Below are 19,652 nucleotides of genomic sequence, written 5' to 3'. Positions count from 1 at the left end.
GTTCGCGAGTTAAGAGGAAAAAAAATGTTAAATAGACTTGAACCTATCATCAATCTGCTTCGCTGTCTTTTATTTGCGCTTATACACGAAATATCTCCTGTCATCAAATAAAAAGTCGTCGCACTCGCAACTTGGCTCTCACGTCACTGTTGACAGTCATAACATTGAAGTCGTAGATAATTTCGTCTATCTTGAAACTAGTATCAACACCACCAACAATGTCAGCTTGAAAATCCAACACAGAATAACTTTGCCAACAGGTACAACTTCGGACCTCCATTTCGTTGGAAGGACCAAGTGGAGAAGAACCTGGCGTCGGTTGGAATATCCAATTGGCGCACGTAGCGAAAAAAAAAACGACTGGCGCGCTGTTGTTAACTCGGCTATAATGGCGTAAGCGGTGTCTACGCCTGTAGAGAAGAAGAAGAATACATCTGAATATTTGAGGAGCGAAGTTAGATCTTATGTATATTTGCTTTGATCTCGGAAGTGTTGAAATTATCCTGTATCGTCCCTTTCCAAGCAACTTCCAATATTTTTAATCACACCACGATTTCACCGTGATAAACACAAAACTAGTATTGAAGCTAACAGAGTGCATAGTAATTCCTCTGATGAGGCTGCGTTCCGGCTCTGCTTGAAAAAGTATGACCGTCAGACCATTAGAAACCTTAACCCAATGTCAAGAAATTTATTGGACCTTTCTAACAGCGGTTCCACGAATACTTCTGCAGCAAGTTTAAGTATGGAGAAAAGATAATCAATATTAGTCAAGGCACAAAATTATTATCTAGATAATCTGCTTCTCTGAGAAAGATAGTAACTTTTGATGAGAGGCGCTCATTAAACTCTCTCAAGCTTCCAAGCACGTTCAACCTTTTTCGTAAATAGAGAAACATAAAAGAAGATTATCATCAGGTCGCAGGTTTTCATTCACCATGAAACCAGCTTGTAGCTCTACAACACCCCGAAACCGTTGAGAATACCGCTAAGAATACATACCTGTCTCAATATCGGTTACTTTGCACTTTTCTCCTCAAATCACATTAAACAAGCTTTTTTTAAATTTCAGTTTCTTTATTCATTTGTAAATATTTTCCATTTTTAATTAACAGCACATTTAGTCTTAAAATTTAAAATTCTCTCATATACAATAGTACTTAACATTTAATAAACATTATTGCACAGACATTTATTTAAATTGTATGATACAAATATAGATAACTTTTCATATGAGTTTCAATATTTTCCTTGTATTCTGCACTTAAACTACATAAACATATACACCAATATAACAGTATTATATACATACAGCTATACTTACATACACATACTATTCACATTATTCTGTGAATTTATCTTAAATATTCGTTTTTGCAAACTTTCTGTCATATTAATAAAAAGTTATTGAAATCCCAAAAAAAAAAAAATGTCGAAAAATATTTTGTGTTAATAAAAACGTAATTAATTATTTGTTAAAAGCACAAATGGGAAATTAATTGCTTTGAGAGTCCTCAACAAATTGTTTTGGTATTTAGATTATTAATTGCTAAGCATTTAAGCTATGCTAAAAATCTGACAGTCATTCGTGGGGGATTTTCCCAAAAATTCGCTAGAAATATTTTTTATTCATATGGTAGAGATATATGTAAATGCAAACATACATATGTATAATATGTTTAATGGAAAAAGCGTGAAACGCTCGAGTTCAGTTGAAAACCTCACTGACTAAACATTTATTTCCAGCACATACGAGTAAGTACTTGTTTACATACATGCACACGCACATATGCATATACATATGTTTGTCCATCAGTCCAGACATCGTTTGGCCGCAATGCCACTGTGTCCGTTATTCATTTCAATTAGTTTATAAAACACTAATTAAATTCCATTAGCAGCTGGGCATAACTCATGGACACTTTAGCAGCAGCAATATCTAAGTCAGCAGGCACTCGGCTGTCTGCGAGCACATAACTCTGTTGATGGAGATTTTTGATCGCCACCAAAAAAGTTGAATTTCTGTTAGGAGGTTGAGCATCAACTAAAGTGAACCTGAGCCTGTGAAAAATATCGCTTTAGCTATCATAATTAGTAGTGATCGAATCTACAAATTGCTTGAGGAAATCTGTTACAACTGCCAAAGTATCTTCCAGAAGAAAGCTTTACAGAAAATTTTGTGAACTAGTTTGAAGATTTACATAGGAATGCATAAGGAATGTTCTCAATCGAAGAATCGCCTCGTTGTAAACAGTGCACTATTAGGGCCAAGACCTTTTGTGTCTAATGTGACAGACAAATTGAAAACTTTCCTTGTAAAATCCTGCCGATAAGGAGCATAATTATGATGTGTATAAACATATGAGTATGTCGAGTTCTAGTCGTGAGAGAGGCGGTCAGCCATTGCTATAGTTCGGCACTACAGATTTCGTAACTGTTTCTGAATTAGTTCGAAGCGTAAGCAGTACAATCAAACAGAGGATGTCTCTGTACATTACCGTTTTTTACATGAGTTAGCGCATTAAACCTAGGATATAACAGCTTCGATCTAACATAAAAAAAGCGTTGTAACAAAAGTTTATAAGCATTGATAAACTATTCGATACCAAAAAATTCCAATTTATTTAAACAATTTCAAAGGCTTCTTTTAGCGAGTTAATAGAAAATCGAAAGAGAATTTACTTAATTTTACTTTACATTGAAGCAATTTATATTATACTCGCATACTGGTAACTTCATATATTCAAATGCATATATGTATATGCATTTATTTTATATATATATATATATATATATATATATGTTATATACTACTGGTACATAGATACAATCACAGTAAGACATTGGGTATTTTGGAAATATTTTTTTCTATTTTAGGTGCTTTTTTGTACATTTATGCTTCGATAGCGATTTGTTTTTTTTTGTTGGTGTATTTTACAACACTGATTACCAGTAATTACAATTACATAAATTTATTTGCATAAATTATTTAAATAAATAACTTTTGGTTTTTCGGTTAAAACTTGAATTTGCATAATTCGCAATTAATTTGATCAATCAACTCATGGTCTCGTAAATAAAATAGTATTTTTCAACCAAAGCGAAGCGATAAATGTATAAATATATGATGAGTACACTGTGCGACAGCAAATAACTCTACGAGAATTTTAGCGCCAACTAAAGTAAAAGAATATACGTCTGATGAATTTCATAAGGCTTTTAAAAGTTATATATAAATATATATAATAAAAATTGTCATAATAATAATACCCGAACCCAATTACCCTCCTCCCGCCCAATCGACGCGAGAGGTGCAATCCGCAAACGAGCGCAATTAGCCGAGTCATAAAAGGCAAGAGAGTCGATAAGTATTACGATCTTAAGTTGCTCAGCTACAGAAAAAAAATTTCAACAGCCAAAACTAAGAATGAGGTTAAAGTTAGTTTATTATTTTAAAATGTTACTTGTTAAGAGTAGATAAAATAATTTTTTTAATGGTAAAGAGTGAGTCTGTTGTACAGATCAATAGTCCGACATAGAACTACCAAAATTCTTTGATCACAAGATCCTGATATACACAAAATAGTTATAAGTAAAATGTTGGTAATAAAAAATAATGCAATATATAATACATGGCTCCTTTTCAAACTAATATTTATTTTTAGAAATGAAGGAACAACTTTTTTTTGAAATAAAATGGAACATTTATTCCTTTTTAAAGTAAAGGAAGCATTTCACTTCACTGTTCTAGATTTAAGGGACTATATCCACTTGTAAATTTCAAATTGTCGATTTTTTTGTTTCAAATATATATCAAATGTACATATATTTATTTTCGAAAACTTTGAATTTGACCCAGCAAATAGTTTCAGAGATACTACTGTCAACAAAAAGTAAGGTGAGGTGATTATCGTGGTATGATGTACTATGAATTCCTTCTGCCGGGTCAAATTATCACCAAAGAATATTACTTGAGGGTTGTGCGTCGTTTTCGTCAAGCTATTTGTTTGAAACGACCGGAATTATGGGCGAAGAACCCTTGGTTTCTCCATCACGATAATGCACCTGCATACTGCATTTGCTCTTCGCGGCTATTTTGCCAAACTCGACTCATATTGTTCCACAACCAACGTATTCACTTGATTTGCCTCCGTGTGATTTCTGGCTATTCAGCAAACTCAGAGCCTATTGCGGGAACGTCATTTTGACAGGATATGGAATAGAATAGAAGAAGGTATTGAAAGCTATACCCGAAAAAACTAAGAAAACTGTTTTGAGGACTGGAAAACGTTGTCAAAAGCAAGCAGGGTGAAAGCCATTTGGAAGAATAAATAAAAAAATCACATTTTATAAAAATGCACCTTACTTTTTGATCAAAATTTCTTTTATTAGAAGCCGTCATTTTGACAAAAATTTAATTTTTAATAAGTTTTCAATCATTAACTGCATTGTGATAGTTTTTTTTTTTTAAATAAAAGCATTTTCCACAACGCCAGAAACCTTTTTTCGGGATTCTCCTAGAGATTGTTAAAGGTTATTAAATTACGTAATATTTTATTACCTTATTTTTTGTTTATTTATTAAATAAAATACCTCTTCAAAAAAGCAAGCAAAAAAAATCATTTTTTTCTGACTTGCAAGTGAGTATAACCCCTTAACTAACTAGCTGAGTGGCTTTCACTTTATTTCCGGAATTGTGCGACGTGTTGATGGAAGAACTTCAACTCCTTAACTTTTATGTTAAGCGTGTGCAAAGGTGCCCTCATGGTCCGTATGACTAAAATAATCATCTCAATGCAAAGCTGAAGATCATTTTGTTCGAAAGTGATGACCACGACTGTACTAAAGTACCTCTGTAGTCTCCAAATTAAAACACTTTATAGTTAGAAAGCTTCATTTGGAAAGAGCATTCTGAATTTGGTTCACTGTTAAAGATTTCACAACCCACAATCGATCCTCACAGATATATACTTAACAAAACAACAAGTAATTGCTTTATGTAACCTTCCATTTGACGCACAGTATACTCACTCATTGAAGATTAGTTGCATAAAAGAATTTCTATTTTCACATAATAATAAATGAGGTGTGAATGCATGTGGTTGTAAATAAATGCAATAATCGAGTATATAAAATTTGAATAATTTGCATAGCATGTGTGCTTTTATGTTTGTATGTATGTATATACAATCATTTGTAATTTATTTTGTACACATTCAATTTTGCTAAATTTATTTGCACACACAAAACTGCATTTATGTATGTGTTATACTTAGATATAATCGTATGTAAGTATGTGTTGATTAATTCATATATATGTATGACTTGTTGTTTGTATGTATTTATGTTTGTTTCAGGTGATGAACGGTACGTGTTTCGTATACAGCCACAAATTGACAGAGTTGCATTTTTTTCATATTATTTATTATTCACTTAAATTTGCCTAAAAAGAGCTTAGCTGCCTTAACAAGTTTATAGTTTGTTTTAAATATTTAATGCTTATACTTATTTAGCACACATACAAGCGCAGAGTAATATTTTATAACTGCTTAAGTACTTAACTAATATAGATTTATTTCAATTAAATAGCTTTTTAATACATTTTTAATTCACTTTTAGTACAATTTGCATCTGAACGATTATTAATACTTTGGGAGCAATGATTTGCAATCATTCTAATAACAACAACAACAATAAATAATTACTTAAAAATCACAAAAACGCTGATTAACTTCAATTAACAAATTTACACATGTATATACATACATATATTCGTAGCCAATATTTTATTATATGTGTGTATAATTTTAAGCCTTTTCATTGGCGCCCCAGCATTAAAAAGCTGATCTATGGGCTTCCTGCATATTATAATGAAATTAACTGTATCCAAATCAAAAACAAAAAATTTAGCTTTTAAAATTGAGGGTGTTCACTTTGTTGTTCATCAATATAATTTGAAGTATTTTTGATCAGAGAAGTTGATATTTCTTATTTCCCTTAAAATCGTCGATATTTTTTACCGTTTTGAGCCAAGCAATTTTATTTACTGCTTAAAGTTTAATTTTTAGGGTTTTACAAATTCATAGTGGGTTTGAAACCATTTTACTTATTATTCATTTTATATACATGAGTATATAATATTTACAGTTAATTTGTTTTTAATTTTCAATGAAAACCGAAAATATAGTTTTCAATATGTGCTATAATATTATTCTATAACAAAATTAAAAGTTTTTGTGTAATATACTGTTATATATTTACAAACACATACGCTGTCATTCAGCACAAAATTTGATTTCAAAGAAGCACCGTTAGCTCTATACATATATATTTCGATGTGCTGTACCTTTAACTCTTAGGAACCTCAAATACCCTCTATTACTCAACCTGAAAAAAACTTCGTAAAAAAAAACGCGTGATATTTTTAAAAGTTATCAATGAAATCATGAAATCCAATTTGACAAGTTTTAGAATTCCCAAAATTTTCACTTTGATGAAAGTGAGCAAATTAAAAACTTTATTATGCTGAGATCGCGAGACTGAAGAGATAAATATTGCCATACATAGAAGAGAGTGTGCGATACGTGGCCCTTACAAACTATTATCTTGAAAAAAAGTTTATCAGAAACTAAGATATACTATAGACTTTTTTTTAGCTCAGAAATAGTAGTTCGCAAAATTATAATTCAGTGTTATTTTTTTATTTAAATCGGCCCAGTTTAAACAAGTACGTTGTAATTTGACCATGCATTCCCGCTTAGCTGACGACAATTGAAATCAATAATATGTTAAGAGTAAGTAATCAATGAAATCCAATTTGATAACTTTTCGGATTCTCAAGACTTTAATCTTAAAGGAAGTGAATAAATTAAGAGCTTTCTTGTGTTCACAACGGGAGATCCCTTAGTCAAGTATAATAGTGGCTCTTATAATCTCTACTTTATTCTAGATTTTATTGCTATATTTCTAATCCTCAAAACAACCAGACTTTATTTTTAGATCATTAGTAGAATATTAACTTTGAGAGATCAATCAATTGTTTGAAAATAATTGGATAAAATCGGTATTTTTTTGTTACTAAAAAACACTTATATTTAAATTTTGTATAATGTTTACTCAAGACGAATAAAGAAAGGAGTATGAATGTGCTGGTGAAATATCTGCTGCTATTAAAAAAAAAGTCAACGCGCATACGACTTGAGTCTTATGCCACTATGACAGCCGTACCTCAAGGCTGCTGCTAACTTCGTTGATTTTGGCGCGAATATAAACACTGAAAGCTAAACCTACATTGAAAGCCAATCTAGAAAGATGTTTGATGAAACTATGGAAAAAGCTTGCCCTCGCTGAATGAAGTATTATCTTTGAGTAGCGAATTGTATCTCCTTAAAAACCAAGGGAGATCTCTTAGGCGATTAGTTAACCAATAAATGAATATAATGAAAACTCATACTAAGTGAAGCAAAATAAAAAAGAGTAACTTACAGCTTTACCAAATCCACTGAATTGCTGGATAAGGCTTGTCTAAGTTACCAACCGGAGCCCAATCGGCCTATTGTTGGCCGCCTTTGGTCTCTCGTGCACATCCCTTTTCAATCAACCAGTCGGCCAACTTCCAGCTTGCTTTAATATACATACATGTTACGACTACTGTACACAAACATAAATCGGTGACAAAGCATGGCGTAATTCAGAGAGATCTCTAGTAAACTATGCACTAATGCAGAAGAACGATGACTTAACACTAAGTATGCGTGTATAGTAAGTATGTTTGACATCCTATTCAACTAATGTACCTGCACTTTTCCCTTTGCAATTTGATTCGTTTGTTCATTATATATACACGATCGATAATTAGACTACTTACTTAAATAGCTTTATACATACTATACTCTACTTCCTCTACTTAACAGTATTTAAACCACTCTTTCTCTGTACACAAGCTCCAACAAATACTTTTACAGTAATTACTTTTAAATGCTAACTTTGGTTAATTTACAGTAAACTTACAATTTGGTCTGTTAGGGGTTTTTAGGTGCTCACGTCCTGCAGCATATAGGCGATCGTACTGTCGGCGGCCGTGTTGCTGCTCTCGCTGCTGGAGCTAGCGCCGTCGCTGCTGCTGCTCCCGCTGCTGCTGAACACGATCATGCTGCGGCTGTTGGGCAGCACGAACACTTCGCTGCCGGTCAGACCGATGGGACTCATCGACTGCGAACTTCTGATGGGACTGCGATGTGCGTCGACGCGCTGACGACCCGACAAGTCTTGTGGACGCTGTTGCGGGCCGTTATGCATCGATTGCTTGTTGTTCGATGAGTTTTCGGCGCATTTATGCGCGCTGCCATTTGTCCACTGAGTATTGTTGGGAGCGTCGGTTGCTTTTGTTGTGGGCGTTGTTAAGACAGAAGTGATGCATTCGTCAAAACTGCGCAACCGCGTTGTCGTGGCAATCGTTGTAATCGAATTGCGTTGTCGGCAGGCAAGCGTTTCGGTGCGGAAAGTGACTATGGTCTCCTTTTTCAGCTGCTGCATTTTGGGATCGCTTGGTCTGAGATTCAGTTGCTGCTTATTGCTGAGATCCGACAGACTTATATTGTTTTTCAGTAGAATTTGTAGATTTTCAATGGAGTCCTTGAGTGGCGCCTTGTCGCTGTCATCTTTGTATTCTTCTTTCAGTTCGTCGACGTAGGTACGTGGCTGGCTGTTGCTGCGTCCATTTGTCGAGCTCCCAGGCATTGCGGTATTCAGGGAGCCGCCCCCCAAATTGCCCTCCGTAGAGTTGTCCACGGATGAGGAGGCAGTCTTGGCGATTGCGGGCATTACGGCTATTGTGACCACACTGGAACTGCTCGACATGGTGGGCGTGAGTGCTGACGTCGAGCTGGTTGTAGTGCCGAAGGAAGATGATATGTTGTGTTGACGACAGAGTGACTTGCGACGCTGTGCCGTGGCACTCTGCATGTAAGAGTTCAATTCCGAGTCAGGTGAGAGATCGTCGCCAGAGTCGGTGCTGGTCTTGTTGTGCTCAGTTTGTAGAATGCTGAGTGGCTCAGCTGTTTCGTTGGGCTCTTGCGTTGTGGGCAGCAGTTCCGACTTCTTATCAACAAGCTCGATGTTACTTGCTGCAGTTTTTTCTTCTTCAGGCGAGGTAATTGGTATACTAGTTGTCGTTTCAATGAGTTTTTGGTTGTCTTCGGCATTCTCAGCTTTGGTCTCGCTCAGCGACGTCACTGTATTGAAATTGCCCGTTGTGACTTCCGGTATTTGAGTCGACTTTCCTTTCAGAAAATATGTAATCATGGATCCTTTACCCTTTACATTTACGCTGCCACGACAAGTGAGCTCAAAGCCACGTCCAACCAATATTTGATACATTTCTTGTGTCACCTGCATCAAAAGTGAGGGGGAGAGTGGCGAAATAACATGAAATATGGAAGTGTGGAAATTGTGTAACTGTGTAACTGTGTTGGACAGTTGATTGGGAAAGCAGCAAAGCGCACAAATCTTTTTTATATTAGCTCAACAACAATGAAGAGAAAATGTTGGCAGTGTTGTTATAAACATGTCCCTCATACATCTCGGGTCCTCTGATGAAATAAATAAGTAAGTGGGAGTAAATTCAGCCACGCGGGAAAACAATAAGTGTCGCAGATGTTGAAATAAAGCAAAAGTTTCATGCGTCAATAACTAATATAACGTATTGACTACAAGTAGTATATTGGATTGGCTCTGTCAACACAAATCGAAACAGAAATATGGCAGTATTTTATATATAAAAAATATGTTAGGGGCCTGTGAGATTGCTTTGGCAAGTTTGGCATAATCGTATCATTTGATCAATTTTGCAAGTGCTTTTCCCAGCGTACAACCCTGTGGAGGGATTGTTTGCTTTATCACTTTAGCTCGCCTTCAAATTGCTGTTGTTTAGCTACCCAGAGAGGTCTAAGACCGAAAGTCTTGGGCTGCTTGAGCCATATGTAAAAGAATCTTTTCTGACCACTCCTAAGCGAAAGGCTCTCAGAGAGACCCCACAATTACCGCGGGATAAAACTCCTTAACATCGTATATAAGGTTCTATCGAGCGTAGTGTGTGAAAGATTAAACCCCACCGTTAACAAACTGATTGAACCTCATCAATGTGGTTTTAGGAAAATCAACAACTGACTAGATTTTCACCATGCGCCAAAGCTTGGAAAAGACCGGTGAAAAGAGGATCAACGTATATCACCTATTCGTCGATTTCATATGAGCTTTTGACTGGAGGAAAAGGAGTTGACTTTATGTCCGAATTTTGTATTCCCGCAAAACTAATAGGGCTGTGTAAACTGAAGTTGAACAATACCAAAAGCTCCGTCAGAATCGGGAAGGACCTCTCCGAGCCGTTCGATGCCAAACGAGGTTTCAGACAAGGCGACTCCCTATCGTGCGACTTCTTCAATCTACTCCTGGAGCAAATAACCCCGAAAGCGATGTCTACGCCAATAATGAAGAAGAAGCGCATATATGCGGAAAAAATAAAAGCAAATGCAGACCACAACAGAATCAATTTATGCGTGTGATTTCTGCTACGAAATTAAATACACTTGTTAAGTCTATGTTTGCAGATATTTCTCTCCTTTCTATTCAGTCAACTTATATTGCCACAACATATTGGATAAAATTATTCTTTACAATTGACAATCAACAAGAGCATTTGGCTTTGTGTTATTTTGTCTTAATCATCTCAGGTCTCATATTAATTTTTCTCAGAATGGACAAAAGCAATAACCCGGAACGCAAAGTGGAGGATTTATTTGGCGAACACGCAAAGCTAACTGAAGGTAACGGCTCTTTCCACGTTGGCGGCGATGAGCTTTCAATTGAGTGAAATATTTGGGTTGTTATTAGTACGAGTATAAGGCGTTATAAGAAAGTACGTGTTCATTTGAAGGAAAAAGAAGGCTTAGTCTTAAAATAAATCATTTGGTAATGAAAAATTAGGCCGAAAAGATGAATTAAGGGAATTTTCAATTTTGCAGGCGTTAATTCCATTTTGTAGGTACATTGTGTCATACGTTCTTTCAAGAGTGGCGAAAAGATATCAATTTCGAACTATTTGATGATCGCTTATTCGTTAAGTTGGTTGAAGTTTGGTCCCAAAATGCTTAATTTCGATCAGAATAGCCATATCAGTAGCAAAACAGTCATAAGTGACGAGCACAGCCAAGGAGCTAAGAATAGTAATAACCGACAAAAAAATCAAAATATAGTTTGCGTGGCTGAAAGGACTCAAGAATCAAAAAGCAGTATTATCTGCTATGTAAGCAATTGAGTAGCATAACCCTAAGCTAGTCACATATATGTATGTAAGTTAGGATAATATTCAGTAATTTGTGATCAATTATAAGTTTCTTGAGACTAAATTTCTTAATATTGATTTTGTGCGACCTTTATTATAAATGGTGAGAAAGTTAAATTTTATTTATACATTCTTTTTGAAAGCTGAATTTTTTTCCTTTTAATTACCTGTATATGATCCGGTAGACCAGTGGAGTCCATGCGCGATGCCACATTAACTGCATTGCCCCAAATATCGTATTGTGGTTTACGCGCGCCAATAACACCAGCAACAACTGGACCGATATTGATACCTATTCGGAAGTCCATGAAACATTTTCATAAAAATAATCGGTTTGTACTTGATGTCATTTTTGAAATATAATACACATTTGTTTTTACATTTTATATAAAATAATATTTTTTCATGTATTAAATATTATATAAGTAGATATATATTTTTAATGATTTTATATAGTAGTTTGGAATCTTTCTTACCAATTCGCAGTCGGAAATTATTGAATGAGTGCGTGTTGACCTCTTCGATTTTGTCGAATAACTGCAGCGCATACTCCGCCATAGCGGTAACATGGGCGAAATTCACTTGATCACAGGTGTTTGCCGTTAAACCAGAGGCAGCCATGTAGGTTGCGCCCGTGCTCTTGATCTTTTCAATATATCTGGGCAGAAAACATGAAAAATTTTGTTTTATTCCCATTTCAAGGATTGGCCGGAAAACATTTGATTTACATACAAAAAATTAATTTACACAAATTACGCACACAAGCAAACACGTGTGCTTATATGTTTGTACGAATATAATTCTGCGCTTAAAACTCACCGAAAACGCTCCTCGCTGAGCAGTTCATCGAAATCGGCGATAATCTCGTTGAGCAAGCGCAAACACTCCACGCCCTCATTGTTGCCTTCGAGTTCTACGTAGAACTCCGAAAAATTCGGAATAGATGCAAATAATATACACACACTATCGCACTGCTCGTGATAGAGATCCTGCATGTCCGTTGCATGGGTGTGGCCAATAGTGACAGCCGGTATGGACAATTGGCGCAATGGCGAAGATGGTGGCAGTGTGAATATGGTGTGGCAGTGTCAACGGTCCGCACACAATACAGAGTATGTTGCGCATGGCGGATGTAACGGTGCAGTTGTGTGGATTATTCGGCATTTGTTGGCGTTAGCGGCGTTCATTGAGTGGCAGCCAAGTGTTGATTGTTGATTTAGTGGTCGCAGCGGCGGTGATGAAGGTGAAGGGCCATATACCGTATCACATACACGCACATGCACAGCGGTTGGCAAATGTTTGTTTGGCAGCGCGGGGGGTAAAATGTAAATGAAATAATATTAATATTTATTGTGTCCAGTGGCGGAGTGACAGTTATGCCTGAACAATTCGTATGTGTTTGGCTTTTATACTTTGGTGCATATGGAAGTACCATATGCTCTTCGTATGGCAATGAAATTACAATAATGCCAGGAAGATGTAATCGGTAGTTTAATTTTGATTATTTGTTAAAGAATGCCGGAAATGAAATGGATATTGTTGTAACCACGCAATATGGCTTTTGCCGGTATTAAATGAAATGAAGCATACTTTTTTTTGGGAATACTACAAAGGAGAAGTCTTTGAAATACTCGCGTGGGCACCATTAAGACTATCTACAATGAAGATTCATGAACATAAATTCTCTTTTATAATCTATAAATAATAATATTTGCATTGGAACTTTTCGAATACTGTGTTTATGGAGTGTTTTCAAAAAATAATATTCCATGGAAATACCTCTGATTAAATTTCTGAAAGCACAGTGGTATGGTCCACACTGGTAGAAATGTCTCTTTATTACTTGGAGAACTAGTTAATATTGATTGTTATATTTTAATTTATAGGAAAGAATTAAAGATTCTTAATAGTTTTGTAACACTTTAAACTAACCGATATCATCGATCCTGCTGATTCGCAGGGTGAATTAGGAGACATTTCATAACAGAAAGTGTTAAATTCGAAACGACGCGGCTTGATAGAGAACTTGAAATAGATGCTGCATTTAGCTCCATCTGTGTTCTGTTGAATTGATATATTCTCCGCAGTTTATCCTCCAAGAGGTCGCGAAACTTGGCGTACAACTTATTCAGATGGGTTCAACGACAAAAGATGCAGTTATCCAATTTGCCGCAAAATTGTCGTTGATCATCAAAGTTAAAAACTAGTAACTGGAAAAATAAGGAAACAGCGTGAAAAGCAACGATTCTCTTCGCAGTCGTGTGCCAATTTCAATTTATAGTTGGGATTTTTTGCCTTTCTGATGTTCTATCTGAAATTCATTCACTCAGCGTGATTCTTCAGAAGAAATCGATCGATCTGGCAAAGGCATCAAATGTATAGATACGACACATCTAACGCGCTGAAGTCGAAGACAAAATTCCGATCCATTTTTTTCAAACACGAAAAAAGAAAGTTGACGAAGAAAAATCAAGAATCTGCGGCCGACAAACAAAACGCGAAAATTTCTGCGTGAGAACTTGCGAAGAATACTACAAAGTTTCAGTGTACACACCTCTGCTGGATACAATCGGCAAAGATTTGAAGTCGCGCTTTTCAAGAAAAGTATTGGATGGATTTCAGCTGTGTTTACTGCTTCCAGAAAAAGCATGTGCTTTGAAAACCAAAGAAATGGCAAATCTTATTGACTGCCTGATAGATTCAAAGGCCGCTTGCATAATGACAACGTCGTGTGACATTTGAAGCTTAAAGGTGAGCATGATCACTGGCAGTGCCATTCGACCCAGAATCAAAAAGACAACAAGTTCCCGACTACTGCTTTAGAAGCGTTCAAGAAGTGCGAAAAAGACCTATACCCCATAATTCATAGTTTTCTTTGCATATTCTGCACACTTCCTGTGATGAATGCGACCTCTCTCTCTCTCTGAACGCTCTTTTTCGACACTTCGCCGCATGTAAACGTGGCTGAGGACGAAAATGCTTCAAGCTAGATTGATCGGCCTGGCATTGCTGCACACGCATCATGACATTGCAGTCTCTGCAGAAGAAGTTCTCGAAAGATTCTGAAAACTTAGCCCAGATCGTTTTGTTTTGTGAAAATTTTCTATTCAATACACGAACTGACTAGTATTATAGATTGAAATAAAGTATATCACCCTCACAGATTTTCAGAGAATTTTTGTTTTCAACATAAATCAAAATGTTTAAATGAAACACACTAATACATATATTACCCTGTACCTACATTAAATAGTCTAATGTGTTACAAAACTATTATACTATGTACTATGTTGCAAGAAAATAAAAACCTACGGCTTTAGGTATCCTTCTGTCAGTTCGTGCGGTCTATAGCTTGAGCAAAAGTTGAGAAATTTTTATGAAACTTAATACACGTATCCCCTGTCACAGTTATGCCGAAATTCGACAACTCTCTAAATAAATACATCAAATGACTTTATAGAATCTGGTATAATATAAGAAAAGGAGCGTGGCACTATGCACTTTGACATCCTATACCACAAGAACTACTAGCATTTTCATTTTACATACACAGTTTTAAGTTCCTTCAGATTATTATACTTGACAGTATATAAATCAAGCTTCAGCGAAGACATCGAAAAAATAATTTGCACAAATAGTATCTTCATGATATCCCACATCTTACCTAAATTTCAACCAAAATGGAACTAAAAATTTTGTAACCCCCAGAAACCCATATAGGAACCAGCACGTATATCTTACTTTACTTACTGCCAATATTTGAGTAATATTAATGACAGCATACAGGTATGTTAGCATATTGTTCAGTGTGTTATAGTGTGCCCTCTGTCAATTCTTGAAAATATTTGCTTAGCTTTGATCTCTGAGTATAAAATGTACGGTTACAACCGAACTGCGCTCTTTCTTACTTTTGAAAGCAAATTTGTTTATGGAAAGGAACTAATGATGAGGCGGCCGTCAGGAAGAAGATTCTGATTGAAGAATGGATTATGCGGAAACCACTTTTCACTGTTTTAGCTATATGACGAACAATTTAAAGTTTGGGATAAGTGTATATTATTCAGCTTAAACATTTAAAAAATCAAAGCCTACGTGATTATGTGTAAATATTTATAAGTCACAAAGCGGTTTAACTTAATCAGAAAGATATGTGAAATATTGTTATTTTCTACACTGAACTTAGAGTATAGTTTGCTGAGCACTTTCACAAATTTTTTTGTAAAAATGTCGCGTCACCTTGTGTATTGCCAGCGAACTTACTTCAATCTAGGCAAATTTTTGTCCTCAAAGATACAATTTTTACATAAATGCATAGTTTTGGTTATAGAGAAATGTCATTGTGGTGAAAAAAAGGTTAAAAATATGAATATCGTGTGTGTGTGTGGAAGTACTTACGTCGATATTTTTGTCCCGACTCAGAAAATGTTCCGCCACATGCACAGGCAATATATTCTCCAGCAGCTTGCGATTGTACGCCTGCAGATGTTCCATGTCCTCTTTCTCCTCTAAACAGCGCGCAGATTGTAACAACACAACAGGCGGGTACAGCGTTTTCCAAACCGACGACGAAGCATAAAAGAGAAATTTGAAGAAAAATATGAATGAAAATATTTTTGCGCAAATATGAGCGATGGCAGAAAAATCGTAAAAAAATATCAACGGAGAAATGTTGAAATGCGCACCGCTGCACAATATTCGCACATTTGTTCGTGTGTATGCTTGTGTGTTTGAGTTTGCATGATTGACGCTGTTGCTTGGCTGCATCAGCATTTAAATATTGCGGAAAGTTGTGCCAATATATTTGATATTGTTGTTGTGTTTGGGTCGCCCGAAGGTTTCACTGCATTTCAATGTTGGGAGCAAGTGAAGGTCGCCCAAGCCTTGGTGAATTGGTGGCTGCAATGGTGACATGAAAAGCGACGACGATGCTGCTGCTGCTGCAGAAATGGCTTACAGCTTGTGCGGTTCTCGGTATATTGAGTTGGAGTGACAGCTGTTGCCAACCTTTGCCGGTTAGTTACTGTTAGATTGACTTGGTGGCTGACGGCTTGACTGGCTCACTATGTGACTGGGGGTGGCTGTCTGCATGCAAATTAAATAAGAATTCTTACGTTGCAGTTATGCAGAACGAACGTCATAAATAGTTGTCAGAGGGAATGCAATAATGTTGCCGCTGCGACAACTATGAGCGCTGCAACAATAATAAGCGTAACGCACGGCAGCTCTTTGATGCGTGGCAGAAGTCGCAGGAAAAGTCACAAATGTTTTCGCGCTTCTTTTCCTCTTTCAGTGTTTTGCCATGACACTTTTATTTTCAGCAGAATCTTTGTTTCTGCATTTCGCTTTGCTTCTTTGTGGCAGTTTGCCGAGCTGTTTTACTCGTTGCTGCTTTGTAGCGAGGCGCCCGTAATTGAATTTCAATGGAAAGCGAAAAATAAAACCAACTGTAAACTACGCAGCTATAAGAAAAGCTGTGCTTCGAGCGTGGTACACCATGGCGTATACGCGACACCTAAATATTTAATTCAATATGTCTGCATGTAATGGAAGTTTGTGTAAAACTCAATTGTCGCAACTTTCGCAGTGTTTGCGCTACAATGCAATCTTAATTAGTTAAATGTTGGAAATCCACGTGGCAGGCGGAAATCTTCCCATCGCCTGGAAAAATTTTTTTTTTCCGAGAGAAATCGCAGTGGCAGACAACGCTGATAAATATTTAAAGCAGTGAAGTAGAATTTTATCAACAAAAGAATGCAAGTAAGAGAGAGCGCATGAAGAGCAATAAGGGAAAGTAATCTTGCTCGCAAGAAACTTTAAAACATGTTTGATTATTTATACAACGATGTGTAGACTCAGACAAAAAAATAAAGGAGAGTGAAAATGCGTTTTGGTGCTCAAAGATTTTCCTTATTATCTTTTTAGAAAATTTGCAATTACTATTGAAGCGCTAAGCTTCTAATTGAATATACAAACAACTAAAATCAAAACAAAACCAAAGCTACTTATAAGATATAGTGATCTGATCTAGAAAATGGATGAATGATCTGGATATTGGGATTATAACAATACATTTCTCTCTCTACCGAATTCGGCTAGCATCTTCCAAGCGGAAGTACTGGGCATAGAGAAGGCCTACGAAGCTCTATTGAGTAACTAAAAGAGGATACATAAAGCAGCAATAAAAACTTCATAGCTCTCCTGGCATTGCAATGCAATTCTTGCTTAACTGCAAGACGGCAATGACCTCACTTGAAGACAAGCTCCACTTAGACTTGATCTGGGTTCCCGGTCACAGGAACATTTTCGGCAACGAAAAAGCAAATGATTTGGCAAAGGCAGGAGCTTTCCTAATCGAATTCGAAGCAGAGCTAATACCAAACTCCCTAGAATCGATCAGGAGAGAGCTCAATATACAATTTCCACAATTAGCAAATAACAGATGGAAAAATTTAACAAAATGCAATATAACTAAACACTTATGGCCAATATATGACAAGAAAAGAACTAACGACTTATTAAACAGGTCCCAAAAAAGTATCTACAGACTAACTCCTACCATAACAGGTTATTGACCATTTGGAGAACATGTGTTCAAAATGGGTATGCCCCACAACAACATCTGCCGAGGCTGCGAAATAGTAGGGAATAAGGAAACAATTTTTCACATTCTCTGTGAATGCCCCGCCATATTGCAGATCCGACACAGAACACTTTGCATCCATCAAGAACCAAACCTTGTCTACAAAAAGCATATCGGACATTAGTAAACCACAAAAGAGAAGAGAAGAAGGGAGGTTGCAAAATTTCAGATCTTCTGACGCGTATAAAAAAAAACAACGCAAATAAAACTTCGCCTAATAAAGACTATAGCATTTTTTTTATTACTTAGTCATTTCTTCTTCTTAATTGGCGTAGACACCGCTTACGCGATTATAGCCGAGTTAACAACAGCGCGCCAGTCGTTTCTTCTTTTCGCTGCGTGGCGCCAATTGGATATTCCAAGCGAAGCCAGGTCCTTCTCCACTTGGTCCTTCCAACGGAGTGGAGGTCTTCCTCTTCCTCTGCTTCCCCCGGCGGGTACTGCGTCGAATACTTTCAGAGCTGGAGTGTTTTCATCCATCCGGACAACATGACCTAGCCAGCGTAGCCGCTGTCTTTTAATTCGCTGAACTATGTCAATGTCGTCATATATCTCGTACAGCTCATCGTTCCATCGGATGCGATATTCGCCGTGGCCAATGCGCAAAGGACCATAAATTTTTCGCAGAATTTTTCTCTCGAAAACTCGTAACGTCGACTCATCGGTTGCTGTCATCGCCCAAGCCTCTGCACCATGTAGCAGGACGGGCATTATGAGCGACTTATAGAGTTTAGCTTTTGTTCGTCGAGAGAGGACTTTACTTTTCAATTGCCTACTCAGTCCGAAGTAGCACCTGTTGGCAAGAGCAATCCTGCGTTGGATTTCCAGGCTGACATTATTAGTGGTGTTAATGCTGGTTCCTAAATAGACGAAATTATCTACAACTTCAAAGTTATGACTGTCAACAGTGACGTGAGAGCCAAGTCGCGAGTGCGACGACTGTTTGTTTGATGACAGGAGATATTTCGTTTTGCCCTCGTTCACTACCAGACCCATTTTCTGTGCTTCCTTGTCCAGCCTAGAGAAAGCAGAACTAACGGCGCGGGTGTTGAGGCCGATGATATCAATATCGTCGGCATACGCCAACAGCTGTACACCCTTATAGAAGATGGTACCTTCTCTATTTAGTTCTGCGGCTCGAACTATTTTCTCCAGAAGCAGGTTGAAAAAGTCGCACGATAGGGAATCACCTTGTCTGAAACCTCGTTTGGTATCGAACGGCTCGGAGAGGTCCTTCCCGATCCTGACGGATCTTTTGGTGTTACTCAACGTCAGTTTACACAGCCGTATTAGTTTTGCGGGGATACCAAATTCAGACATCGCGGCATAAAGGCAGCTCCTTTTCGTGCTGTCGAAAGCAGCTTTGAAATCGACGAAGAGGTGGTGTGTGTCGATTCTCCTTTCACGGGTCTTTTCCAAGATTTGGCGCATGGTGAATATCTGGTCGGTTGTTGATTTTCCAGGTCTGAAGCCACACTGATAAGGTCCAATCAGTTTGTTGACGGTGGGCTTTAATCTTTCACACAATACGCTCGATAGAACCTTATATGCGATGTTGAGGAGGCTAATCCCACGGTAGTTGGCGCAGATTGTGGGGTCTCCTTTTTTATGGATTGAGCATAGCACACTTGAATTCCAATCGTTGGGCATGCTCTCGTCCGACCATATTTT

The 19,652-nt window shown here is 37.0% G+C and overlaps 1 protein-coding gene across 1 annotated transcript in view; it reads right to left on the bottom strand.

Annotated features, from left to right (window-relative positions):
* Positions 1 to 1,056: 1,056 nt before the first annotated feature.
* Positions 1,057 to 19,652, bottom strand: part of LOC126763039 (uncharacterized) — a 79,089-nt gene continuing 60,493 nt past the window's right edge. Inside the window, exons 23-27 of the mRNA XM_050480207.1 lie at positions 15,737 to 15,846; positions 12,161 to 12,330; positions 11,818 to 11,999; positions 11,509 to 11,633; positions 1,057 to 9,390 (exon numbers count right to left, since the gene is read on the bottom strand). Coding sequence (XP_050336164.1) covers positions 8,032 to 9,390; positions 11,509 to 11,633; positions 11,818 to 11,999; positions 12,161 to 12,330; positions 15,737 to 15,846 — 1,946 coding nt within the window. The 3' untranslated portion in view covers positions 1,057 to 8,031. The remainder of the gene's footprint in view (positions 9,391 to 11,508; positions 11,634 to 11,817; positions 12,000 to 12,160; positions 12,331 to 15,736; positions 15,847 to 19,652) is intronic.

The sequence above is a fragment of the Bactrocera neohumeralis genome, chromosome 6, assembly GCF_024586455.1.
Source record: "Bactrocera neohumeralis isolate Rockhampton chromosome 6, APGP_CSIRO_Bneo_wtdbg2-racon-allhic-juicebox.fasta_v2, whole genome shotgun sequence".
Classification (NCBI taxonomy): domain Eukaryota; kingdom Metazoa; phylum Arthropoda; class Insecta; order Diptera; family Tephritidae; genus Bactrocera; species Bactrocera neohumeralis.
Note: the sequence above shows the minus strand (reverse complement) of the source record. Positions and strands in the feature narration are given on the sequence as shown.